Raw genomic sequence first — 13167 nt, forward strand, 5'->3', positions numbered from 1 at the left:
AGGGGTTCTTTTCAATATTCTACTACTAATAGTCTATTTTTGTATGTGTTTACAGTTTTCCCTGGTAAAAATTTTTAAAAAGAGAAAGAAAGACAGAAACTCAGAGGGCTGGGCCAGAACAAGGAAGTCCTCACAAGCCGGGTAAGGAGTTTATATTTTCTTCTAAGTGCAGTGGGAAGCTGCTGGCAGGTTTTAAGCAAGCAGATGGGGGAGATGATCTGATTTACATATTAAAAAGTCCACTCAGCCTGCTGTAGGGAAATGCAGAGACCAGTTGACAATCTGGGCCAAGATCCAGGGATATGACGCTAGAGGGTGAAATAGTAAAGATGGAAAGAAACAGACTCAGCACATGTTTTAGGGCAAAGGCGACAGAACTTGCTGATGGACTGGTGTGGGAGGTGAAGAAAAGAAACAAGTGTAACTCTAAATCCTTTTCCCTGAGCAGTCAGGCAGAGTGGTACCATTTACCCAGATGGGGAAAACCGGAAGAGGACTATCAGATTTGAGGTGGCAGTCAGGGGTGGGATTTAGAAGTTCTATTTTCAAATCATTAAGTTTGGGATGCCCATTAAACATCCAAGTGGAGTTGTCAAAAGGACAGTTGGTTATACAATCTAAGTCTAGAGGTCGAGTGTAGAGTAATAAATTTAGGACACATCGGCATTTGGATGGTATTGGACGAGATGACCCAGGGAGAAAGTGAAGATAGAGAAGAACAGGGGTGCTAGGACCAGTCTGGGCCTCTCCAGCAGCATAGGTTCAGCAGAGAAGGAGAACCCAGAAAGGATGACCAAGAAGGATCAGTCCTTGAGGTCAAAGGAAAACCAAGAGAGCGTGTTGTCCAGATGCTGAGGAAGGGGGGAGGAGTCAGTGTCTGCCGATGCAGGCACAAGAGGAGGACACAGAAGGGACAGTCAGATTTGGCAACATGGAGGTTCCAGATGACCCCGACAAGAGCTTTTCCAATGGAAAGGAGGAGACTGAAGCCTGACTGAGTGGGCAGAGGGGAGAATGGAAAGTCATGAGGAGGAGACAGCAACTCTAGACAACCGAGAAGATGACTAGCATCACTGGAAATGATCAACCTGCCTTAAAGTAAGACGTCCTCTGATGTGTACCAGGGATGAAAAGTTAGTGAGCCTGACCCTCTGCAAAGAAAGATTAAAAATGGAAAACATCAACAAGCAAAACAGGGGTTAGTGACCAGTAGGAACCATCTCAGTTGGATTATAATTTAGAGATAATTTACTGATAAACATCAAAGTGCCCTGAGTATTTCTAATGTATTTACTGATGTATTAATGTGTTATTTATGTTACATGAAGCAGCACAAAAAATACATATAACTCAATATAAAAAATAAAGAAACAGACGGAGAAATTCAGTGATGGGGCACAAAGCATAGAAAATTAAGGTAGAGCCAGGGAGGTGGGAAGGAAACCAAAATGCAGATCTTAAGGGCCTGTGTAGTTAGAGGGAAGCCACAGATTTCTCTGCCTAGAAGCCAAAGCAAGAGGGAATCGTAATCTGAAACTCGCAGTGTCCGTGACAAGAAAAGAGACCAGTAACCCAAGAAATGCCCTGCCTTTCTTTGTACTGAGTTTAGAGAGAGGCAGTCTGCATTAGTGGAGCTCTTCTGGGCTCCCTGATTTAGCAGCAAAGGGTAGAATCAAACTAACTTTGGTCTTTAATGTATCTTCGCCTCTCTTCACTGACACTAAGCATTATTATAACCCTTTAGCAACCCATGTTTTGATATTCCGAATTCTGTCTTTAAAAATGGCCTAATCAGGGGCCAGCCCCGTGGCTTAGTGGTTAAGTGTGTGCGCTCCACTACTGGCAGCCAGCGTTCGGATCCCAGGCACACACTGATGCACCGCTTGTCCGGCCATGCTGAGGCGGTGTCCCACATACAGCAACTAGAAGGATGTGCAACTATGACATACAACTATCTACTGGGCTTTGGAAAGAAAAAGGGAAAAAAAAGAGGAGGATTGGCATGGATGTTAGCTCAGGGCCGATCTTCCTCACAAAAAAAAAAAAAACGGCCTAATCAGTCATAACCAGCACTTTCTAAAATTGTTCTGCCTCATCCCTTTTCCCTTAATTTGTCAGGTGTCTGCCACTGTGGTGCATTTGATCGGCTGAGGCTGCACAGCGGGAAGGATCTAAGTGATATTCTCGGTGCCCAGATGTTGATGGAGTTCAGACCCATCCGGAAACCTTCCTCTGTTCACAGCTGGTGCTGTGTGCTTTCAAGATGCTAAGAGTTCACAGCAGAGAGTAAGAGACAGCCAAGGCTAAACTCAGGCTGAGGTCACATCAGTAGGTCTGTTTTTCCTGACCTTTCTGATAATGCCCCTTTTAGTAGCCAAGTGGTAGGGTGCTATGGTGATGGAAGGGAACAGAACATGAAGATGACTATGAATTACTGCAAAGGGAGAACAGCTTTACATCTTATATAAGCCTTGGTTGAAACGTAACCCATAGCCTTGTGCCCATGATTCCACGAAAATCTCCTAATATTCACGGAGACAGTCAGTTCTGTCTCCTCTACATCACTCAAGGGGTCATGGACTCTATAAAGGGAATCCTTGAATTTGGGGAAGTATCATCTGTGGGCCTTCATGAAGGAGACATGGTGGGCTAGTGAGAGGCAGTAAAGCTTAGGCGGCATTGGTGTGGGATAGCCCCAGGTTTGAGCCTTGACTTCAACCCTTTCTGGCTGGCTGGTCTAGAGGAAGTTTCATTTTTCTCACCTGTATGTTAAGAATAATGATATCAACCCACAGGCTTGTTGTAATAATGAAGCAGGACAATATGGCAAAGCACTTAGCACAGAATCCAGCGAATAGTAACCACTAAAACAAAAACTCAAACTCAGTGGCTACCATCATCATCATTATTATTAAATATGACGTTGACAGCATCTCCACAGTAAACGTAATAGTGAGATTCTTACACCTATTTCTGATAATATCCCTTAATGTAAGCCTACGGGGAAATGCCAGAGCAAAATCGAGAATAGGGCATTTGTACAAGGTGGTGAAAACCATGTACAACAGATCTACAACTCTCTGATGATTAAATTTTATCCAAGGATGTGATATGGGCCATATAAAGGAATGGAGGACTTTTACACCCTTAGGGCAGTTCTCTTGCAAGTTAGATGAGCTAGTTCACCTTGGCCTGGACCTCTCAGGCCCACTGTGGCTACATCAAGCCCATCCAAAGGCCTCAGGGACCAGAAAGTACGGGCCTTGTCTGCTGAAAGACCAGGCTTTTACCTCCTGGATATGGTCAGCGTCCAGCACTTAGTCATCACCCTCTGCTCACCTCACAGGGGAAAGTAGAAATCTATAACACTAACTTCCTTGGGCGCTGTTATGGATTGAACTGTACTCCCTCCCCAAAAAGAGGTGTTGAAGCCCTAACCCCAGTGCCTCAGAATGTGACCTTATTTGAAGATAGGGTCATTGCATATGTAATTAATTAAATTAAAATGAGGTTAGACTGGAGCAGGGTGAGCCCCTAATCCAACATGACAGGTATCATGATAAGAAGACAGCATGTGAAGACAGAGACACACAGGGAGAACATCACATGATGACAAAGGCAGAGATTGGAGTCAAGGAATGTCAACGATGGCCAGCAAACCAGAAGCTAGAAAGAGGCAGGGAAGGAGTCCTTCATGGGTTTCAGAGGGATCATGGCCCTGCCAACACCTTGACTTTGGATATCTGGCCTCTGCAACTGTGAGACAACAAATTTCTATTATTTTAAGCCACCCAGTTTGTGATGTTTTGTTGTGGCACCCCTAGAAAATTAATACAAGCACTTTACTTCTTTTTTCTACTATATATCTGTGGTAATACACAAACTGGTGATTTGCTGTCAAAATTCCAACACGGCCTAACTCAGCCCTTGGCCCCACCACGAGATAGCTTTCTAAGTCAAATGTTTCACAAGGTTCTTTTAGAACTCAGGTATTTCAAAAATTTTGGATGGTATTCAAATACTGCATTCAACTTTAAAGCAAACTGCATTGCTGAGGGACACTACTGTGGGATTAAAATTAATATCTAACAAGATGAATCGATACAGGGATTTGCAAAGATCGTTCAGGTTATCAATTAGCATTCATAGTGACTCTTTTTTCCAGGAAAAAGATAAGCTCAGGAAATTTCTTCCTGTTAGCCCTAAAGTATCTGTATTGATTAAATTCTGGGGCATAATGTACCATTGTCCCTTCTGGGAAGGAAGGGGATTCCACCCCAGGGAGGCTTCTTGTGGCAGCAAGCAAAGGAAACAGGGAGGATGTAGGAAAGAATGACAAAAACAAATAGCTAGAAATAGGTGTTATATCACAATCCATGAAATGTCATTCGGCTATTAAAATAATGATGAAGGGGCTGGCCGGCGTAGCAGTTAAGTGTGCGTGCTCCGATGCTGGCGGCCCGGGGTTCAGATCCTGGGCACGCATCGATGCACCGCTTGTCAGGCCATGCTGTGGCGGCGTCCCATATAAAGTAGAGGAAGATGGACACGGATGTTAGCCCAGGGCCAGTCTTCCTCAGCAAAAAGAGGAGGATTGGCACGGATGTTAGCTCAGGGCTGATCTTCCTCACAAAAAAAATAAATAAAATAAAATAATATAAAACAAAATAAAATAATAATGAAGATGATAAATGTCCAAAATATTAAAATGCAATACAATGGAATACTAATCAGCAATCAGAAGGAGTGGAGGAACAAGCTGCTGACACTTACAGCAACATGGATGGTTGCAAGAAATATAACACTCAGCACTAGAAGCCAGACACAAAAGAGTACATGCTCTATGATTCCGTTTACAGGATGTTCTGGAACAGGCAAAACTAAACTATGGGATAATCAGAACAGTGGTTACGTTTCTGGCATGGAGTTGGGAGCACGGTGGGGACTGACCCGGAAGGGACATGAAGGAACTTCCTGGAGAGATGGAATGTTCTATTTCGATAAAAGAGTACATATATTTGTCAAAACTCATTAACCTTAAGAGTTGTGCATTTCACTATATGTTAATTAAACCTCTAGAAAAAATTTTTTTTAATACTTGAATATAATGGCTTTTAAAACATGTTTTCTGGGCCCGGTGGCTCAGTGGTTAAGTGCGCGCACTCCGCTACTGGCGGCCCGGGTTCGGGTCCTGGGCGCGCACCAATGCACCGCTTCTCCGGCCATGCTGAGGCCGCGTCCCACATACAGCAACTAGAAGGATGTGCAACTATAACATATAACTATCTACTGGGGCTTTGGGGAAGAAAAAAAGGAGGAGGATTGGCAATAGATGTTAGCGCAGAGCCGGTCTTCCTCAGCAAAAAAAAGAGGAGGATTAGCACGGATGTTAGCTCAGGGCTGACCTCCCTCACGAAAAAAAACAAAAAAAGAACATGTTTTTCTTTTAGAGATGTATCATATGGTCATTGTAGAGATTTGGAAATTTAAAAAAAAGAAGAATTAAGAAGAAAATTAAAACACTCATAACTCTACTTTCTAATCTAAATAATTTTAATATGCTATAAGAAGTAATATACACATGTTAGCATAGCAAAGATTAGAGTGAATATATACTTAACTGTTATGTGCTTATTATTACTACCATTTAAAAACCATTATACATATGAATAGGGTCTAAAATAAAATGATGGAAAATATTTGGGAATGACAATATTGTGACTATTGTTTATTTTTCTTTTCCTTTAAAAATGTCCTTTACCTGTCCAATAAATAACACTCACGATGGAAAAACAGATTCTAGGATGAAAGACAAGAATGACTGAGCTAATTTTCCTCGAGTGGAAAGCACACTAAAGGGTCACTTGGTTATAGTCTTCAATGTCAGAGGGCTGTGATCTTGTTGAGGACAGGAAGACTGTCCCATTAATTCTGAGTCCCCAGAGCCAAGTACCACATCTGGCACAAAGTAGGGGCACCATAAACATTTCTAAATAAATGTTCTCCATGTCTGCGGAGAATCAATCAAGAAGAAATCGATTTTAAATTAAAGCATAAGAAGATTCCAAGCAGACATGAGTGAGACTTCGACTATCAGGGATGATGAAGAAAATTCTAGAATGTCTAATATAAAAAAATTCTAAGAGTATATTACTATTTGTTCAGGATGGTTTACACATCCATCTTCCTAAAGGAAGGCATGTAGAACTGGTGGGATCCTTAGTTCCTCTCCAGGGATAAAATTCTACTTCCATTATTTCTTCCCAGAAGACCAGGGATCAGAATCACCTGCCTATTCAGAAACCTTATTTGGGTGGGAGGAGAACAGATGGCCAGCCTCAGGTAGAGCCAGGTTTGCAGCTCAGAGGTTCAGCTTCTACATCAGAATTTTATGGAACTCGCAAAGGGATCCAATTCCCTGCCAGTCTCAAAGATCAGATATCCAAGCTCTAAGGAGTCCAGTCACAGCCAGAAGCAGAAGGCAGATGACAAGCCCATATGGCTAAGAAACACCCTTCTTGATGAGCCTGAAATGATGGGGTTACACCAAAAAGTGGACGGCAGTCATCTGGTGGTACAATCTGCAGGATTTTTAGTTTTTCCTTTTTATTTGCCTAACTTTTCTACCATGAGCATTAAGTGCTTCTGCAGCAAGAAAACTATAACTTGTTTCTATATCTCAAGCTGTCAGAAGAATTCAAAGGAATCTCTCTTTGAATTAATTTTCAGAGTCAAGTTACTCACCACCCCTGAAAGAAACTAAATTGGTGTTTAAAAAAAAACCTGCCTTTTCATTTCCTCCTCCCTCCCCTCTGTGGAGCGAATAACCCTTTGTATAAGCCAAGGTTCCCTGAGTACACATCCTGTACCTGTCTGTGGCTGGTACCAGGTAGGGTGAGGCGCTTCCCCACTTACCATGGCCATGACTCTCTGTCGGGATCAGAGTTCAGTCACCCAGGCAGAAGCTCCTCTGTGAGAAAAGCAGAGGGAAAATTACTGTGATCAGGGAGTGCCATTAAAATCATTAATCGGGATAACTTGTAGTTTGCATGAAGTGAAGCCATAGGGAAATAGCACCCAATTTCATCAAAAGGCCAGCTACTGATTAGCCAAAGATACAAGGGCCAGGCTAATAATTAAAGAGAAACTGTTCAAACAGGCAAGTTTATTACATCAGCAAAATATGTGCTTTCCTACCTGCTCTTCTGTTTGGAGATCCACATTACAGAAATGATTCCTATTGTTTTGTTAGGGAGAAGTACACACTTGTACTCAAGCTAAACCTAGATTCTGAACTGTATGGTCCAGTGGATCAGAAGAGGTGCCTCCTTGGAGAGAAGAGATAATCCAACTGCATCAGGGGACAGTACTGCCCTCCAGCCTGCATGCTGTGTGCGCATGTGATAACAGGCCAGGGGCCCGTTGTGACCACTTGCACTGTCACCACTTCAGGACTTAAAGTTGCTTCTTCCCTTTAAGCTGTAGCCTTACAGACTCAGCTTTGTCCTTAGCTCTCTTTAGCATCCCCTCCTTTATCAAGAAGACTTGAATCATCACACCTTTATTCAGTCATTCAGAATGCAAGAAATGTCTTTACTGTAGGCTAGGACGCCTGGGGGATTCTCATGACATATAGGCAGGGCTCTAAGGGGCAGGCCAACTGGCTTCTCATTTCCATGTCTAAGTCCTGTGGAAAAGGCTCCTTTCCTAGGCATTTAGTTAGATCCTTGATACTCAAAGAATCGTCCTAGAACTAGAAGCATGCGCATCATCTGGAAGCTTGTTAAAAATGCAGAATCTCGGGCCCTACCTCAGACCTACTGCTAGAATCTGCATTTTAACAAGATTCTCCAAATATCTGTCTGCATAGTAGTTTGAGAAGCACTAGTCTAGACAATTCTCCCAAGCAGCACTTTTCAATTATTACCCCCGGAAATAACTAAGTCCTTCTTAACCCACTTTATTACTGATTAGGTCATGTCTGGTCACATTCAGTTTTCATCTTCCAACTTTCCTTAGGCTCCATTCTTCCCTGTTTCCCACCACTCACTGCAGACAAACCTCATGTTACACAGAGAGTCAATCCCTTCCTAAGGGGAAATGTCAACTAGTTCTGGGGCACAGCCTGAGCAAACATGCAGAGGGGGGAATGAGCACTGGCTTCAGGGACAATGAGGAGATGCCACTGCTGCAGCAGGGGGCTTGTTCCGGGGAAGGCTCAGAGATAAGGCTGGAAAAGCAGTTGGGGAGCTGATTAGTAAGGGCCTTGAATGCCCTAGTGAGGAGTCTGACATTACACTGTCGGTAATGGGAAAACAGTGGAAAGTTTTTGGTTCTCGCAGAGAAATGATATAATAAAAGACATGCTTTAGCAAGTTACTATACTATAGGGTAGATTGGAGTGAGAGAGAAGGAGTCAGGAAGGCTTAAGATACTACTACAGGAACAGACCGGCCGAGGCTAAGACCTGGGCACGGTGTGGCACCTGGAACAGGATATACTCAAGAGATATTTGGAAGGAAGACTTGATTGGATTTAGTGGCTCATGGACTATATGGATTTACTCACTCAATCACCAAATATTCATAAAGCACCTCTATATTCCAGGCACTGTTTTAGTTGATAGAGATAATACAGTGAATAAGACAAAGAACCTGCCTTCAAGAAGCTTACAGTCTACCAGGAAAGATAGACAACAAATAAACAAATGAATAAATAAGAGTTTCAGATACCAGTAAGATGAAAATACAACAGGAATGGGGATCAGTAAACTACAGCTCATGGGCCAAATTCTGTTTTTGTACGGACTACAAGCTAAGAATGGTTTTTACATATTCAATGGTTGACAAAAAATCAAAAGAATAATATTTCATGACACATGAACATTACATAAAATTCACATTTCAGTGTCCATAAATAAAGACTTATTGGTGCACAGCCATACCCACTGGTTTACATATTGTCTATGGCTGCTTTCATGCTACAATGGCAGCACTGAGGAGTTGGGACAGAGCTTGTCTGGTTCACAAAGCTGAAAATATTTAATATCTGGCTCTTCACAGAAAAAGTTTGTCGACCCCTCGTACAGAGATGACACGATCAGGTTACTGGGAAGGAGCTGGCCTGCACAGGGTGATCAGGGAAGTCATCTCCAAAGAATCTTAGCTCAGACATGAATGAAAAGGAGCTGGCCATTCACAGTTCTGGGGAGAAGAGTTTCAGGCAGAGGGAGCAGTTAGTGCAAAGGCCCTGAGGCAGGAAGAAACTTACTGTGTTTGAGGGATGGACAAAAGCACCAAGAGCAAGGGCTAGAGTGGCATGAGATTGGGCTGGAGTAGGGCCAGGACCATCTGTGGGGCAGGAAGGGGTGCCCCTTTCTCATTTGCACAGAACATGCTAAGGGAAGCCATGAGCAAGGCTGCTTGAGACTGTCATAGGCCTTAGCCACTCCTTCATCTGGAGGCCCTGGTTCACATCATATGAATTATCAAAATGCATGCATATCCCTCATTAAGTATAATTGATATGTGAATTGGATTGAGTTGCTGCTGATTGGTTGACAGTCTGGCAGACACAGCTTTTAGGAGCAAGGGCCCTTCCTTTGCTTCCATATAGTTTTGGAATAAATGACAATGAGTGAGGAGGCAGAGAAGGGGGACATCTCTCAAAAAGCCAGCCTTTAATATGAACACTCCCAGTCCTTTTTACTACAGCAAGAAGTGGAAAGACCCCTTGAGCAAAGCCTTCTGGAAATACTGAGTCATTATTCAACGAGTTAGAAATATTTTACTACAGGAAAAAAACGTATCATACTTGAACACAGGATGCTTTCAGCCACACAATTTATTTTGAAACTTGGACAGCACACAGCAGAAGTCCATTTATATAGAGACAGCTGCTGTATATTTATTATTTACTAGTACCAAACAAGCTTCTAAATAGATTATAGAAATGAAAGCAGAAAATGGTATTCCTTCTTTCTTTCACTAGACATCAGATAAAACATGTAAAGTTAACCCACACAAATGCTTCCTAGCATAGTGTCTGCCACCAAGTAAGGTCTCAATAACTCTTAGCAAGGATGGGGGAGGACCAGAAAGGAAGGGAAGGAATCGCATACACCCCTCCCCCAGTACAGAATCGCTGTGGGCCTCTTCCTAACTGCACAAAATGACCGGTCCCCAAAGGAGAAAGGCCCTTCTCCCCGAAGCTCCACCTGTGCAAGTCCTCCCACGCTTTCCACAGCCCTGCAAAGCCAACGATTCTTTACAGGACCCTTTTCCGCCTCAGCTTCCTTGATTCGTTCATTCTTTCTCCCTGAACGCCGGCTGACAACTCCGTAAACTGAACAATACAACCAAGTTTACAATGACTCAGACTTTGTGTTGGGTTTTACAAGCTCCTTGGCTGCTAAGCAACCATGCCTCAGTTTTTATGTCTATAAAATGTAAACACACTCAGGTTTGGGCATGGCTCAAATAACCCTAAAAGCATCAGGACCCTTCAAGACGTAAAGATGAAGACTGAAATACGCTAGTGATGTCTCAAAAAAATCTAAGGGTTATACAGTACGTGGGTGGGAAACTGCAACTTCTTTATAATATCAGAACTCTGCAACTAGAGCTCATCATAGGGCTCCTGAAGATTTGAAGACATAGTGTCAGAGCAACGGAAAGACAGCTGGGAACTAAACATAAGGGATCTATTCCAATAGCAGTTACATAAAGGATTAATAAGTTGTAAATAAGTTCAACCTATTTCAGATAAGATTACATAAATTTACAGAAATTTATGATGGATTCATAAAGAAAAATTAGGGATGTCAAGAACACATCCCTACTGTTTTCCAGTTGGATGTCCAGAAGGATAATTATTACACTATCCCACAAATTGTCCTATTGTATCACTGCCAGAAATTGGCAAGCCAGGTGCTGACTCAAGTATAAAGTTTCTCATGTCCTTATGGCAGACTGCAGCTACGTGGAACAAGGACCACCAATTTCAAGTAATATTTCAGCATGCCATACATGGAGACAGCAATGTGGTGTACTCCTCCCCACTCACCCAGAATTTGGAAACCATGCAAATTAGATTGTTCTTTGAGCATTAACTATTGAAATCAGCAAATACCATCAAAACAAAGATATGCAAACTCATTTCAGAGAGAAAGAACAGCTCCTGAGCTGAGCCAGCTTGCTGAAAGGTATCAGCATATTTAAAGAAAAACTGTGTCCATCAGCAATGTAAGCTCCACATAAAACCCTCAGAGAAGCTTACTTTGAAATGGTCATCAAAGCCCTGTCCTAAAGAAAGTGTGGCTCAGCCCCAGGATCCAATGGTCCAGGGTCAGATATTTCCCCACTGTGAAGATGAGTTTTATCCATCTGAAACCCTTTGTTCTGATTCCCTGGTTGCCAAGCAACCTCTGGACTAGAATTTGGCTTCCCACACAGACATGTCTACAAAGTACAGGAGCATGAGCATTTTTGTCTAAGTAACAATTATATTTCTCAATGTAAATAAATAAGTTAGCAGTGTGTGTGTTTGCATGTGAGTGCGTGCGCGTGCATGTGTGTGGTGAGCCTATAAACATAAACCCGTCCCTGAGAGTTGAACCCCTTCTTGGTGTGCTAATGAATATGATTTCTCTGGTCCTGCTGGATGTGGCACCATGATGAATTCACCCTGGTACCAGATGCTCTCCCTGAGACCCCAACTTAGCTTGGTGGCCTCCATTCAGATTCATAACATCGACCCACATCCCAGGACAGGCAATGTGAACTTTTGTTACAAAGGGATTTGCTGTCCTTGTGGCACATTCTTACTGAATCTCTGTCTTCCCCAAAGATCACATGTCAGTGAGTCATTCACCATTTGTCTTTGGTATATGGTTTCATTTTACATCCCACAGGATGACAAATTTAAACTTTGTCTGTGGATCTGTGGAGGGTATGCCTGGGCCCCACTCAAGACTAAAAGCTTTCAAAACTCCCTATGAAGTAGGAAAATGAAAGCAAGTCTTTTTCCTTGGAACTTAGATCCTTCTAAAGGTAAAGGAAGTTTTGTTGCAATGATGGAGCTTGAGTCTGGAGAAATAAGCATTTTCAAACATTTAATCAAAGGCAAAGTGTGTAAGCTAAATGAATGGAGACAAATTTGGAAACCTGCCTGCTAAACATCTTAAGGAAGAATCTATTCCAACCCAGCACCTGGCAGGTAACTTACTGACAGTCTTTTGTCCAAATTTTAGCTACTTATTCACAGCATTGGGGAGACAATAATAATAGTAATTCCAATCCACAAATAATAGAAAAGATGTATTTTATATATAATTTAAAACAGCCTCACTCCTTCTCTACCATTTCCACATCATGCCAAGATCTATTATTGTTTTTACTCTACTCCAACAATTCCTTTGTCCAAAAGGCAGGTGGAAGGAGGGAAGGAACATTTACTAAATACTCCTCTACATCCTCCTAATTCATCTACCCAAAAACCTTTGGAGTCACAATTATTATCTCCACTTTACAAACCAGCTGGATGATATAATAAGGAAAGCTGGCTATGGTGAGTTCTATATTAAGAGATAAAATTAGAAAAATGAAGACTGCCGAGGTGGCGTAAATGATGGTTGAGAGAGCTGGTTGGGACCTGCACTCTTAGTTCAATACTTGTCTTGCTAAATGTCTTTCTACTTCACGTAATACCTCAGTTTCCCCAGGTACAAGCTTCGAGCAGAGTACAAATCAAAGCATATTCTAATAAAATTTATAAATGTGTAGCTACCCTACCTTGTTTCTCTGGGTACTGTACTTGGCTTGCATAGTACAGTGCTTCAGATTTTCCTAAGTGATTTTCTTTTGTTATCTGAGTGACTTCTAGTGCCACCTGTGGACTGGAGACCTTTGGAATTCTGGCTGGCTGGTTTTTCATTGCTGGTGGTATTTTTTTTTTTTTTAACTATTCTGCCTTTTAATTGCAGACAAGCTGTTTGGATTCCCCTCCTCTCAGGTCAGTGACCACAGAAACAAGGAGTTGATGTACTGGTAACACTGATTATTGCTCACAGTCATGGGACTGTTATGACAGTTTCACCGATGTTTCAGGCACATTCATTCATTCATCCATTCAATAAACATCTGAATGCCTGTCCCACACCAGGTACCA

General features: G+C 42.3%; 1 protein-coding gene across 3 annotated transcripts in view; it reads right to left on the bottom strand.

Moving 5' to 3' along the window:
• The window catches only part of ANXA4 (annexin A4), a 63903-nt gene that overhangs the window by 30259 nt on the left and 20477 nt on the right, over positions 1-13167 (bottom strand). For all 3 annotated transcript variants that reach the window (XM_087436624.1, XM_014791445.2, XM_087436625.1), the window contains exon 2: positions 6916-6970. In XM_087436624.1, coding sequence (XP_087292750.1) covers positions 6916-6924 — 9 coding nt within the window. In that variant the 5' untranslated portion in view covers positions 6925-6970. The remainder of the gene's footprint in view (positions 1-6915; positions 6971-13167) is intronic.

Source organism: Ceratotherium simum, chromosome 11 (assembly GCF_057802395.1).
Source record: "Ceratotherium simum simum isolate JZ-2026a chromosome 11, ASM5780239v1, whole genome shotgun sequence".
NCBI lineage: Eukaryota > Metazoa > Chordata > Mammalia > Perissodactyla > Rhinocerotidae > Ceratotherium > Ceratotherium simum.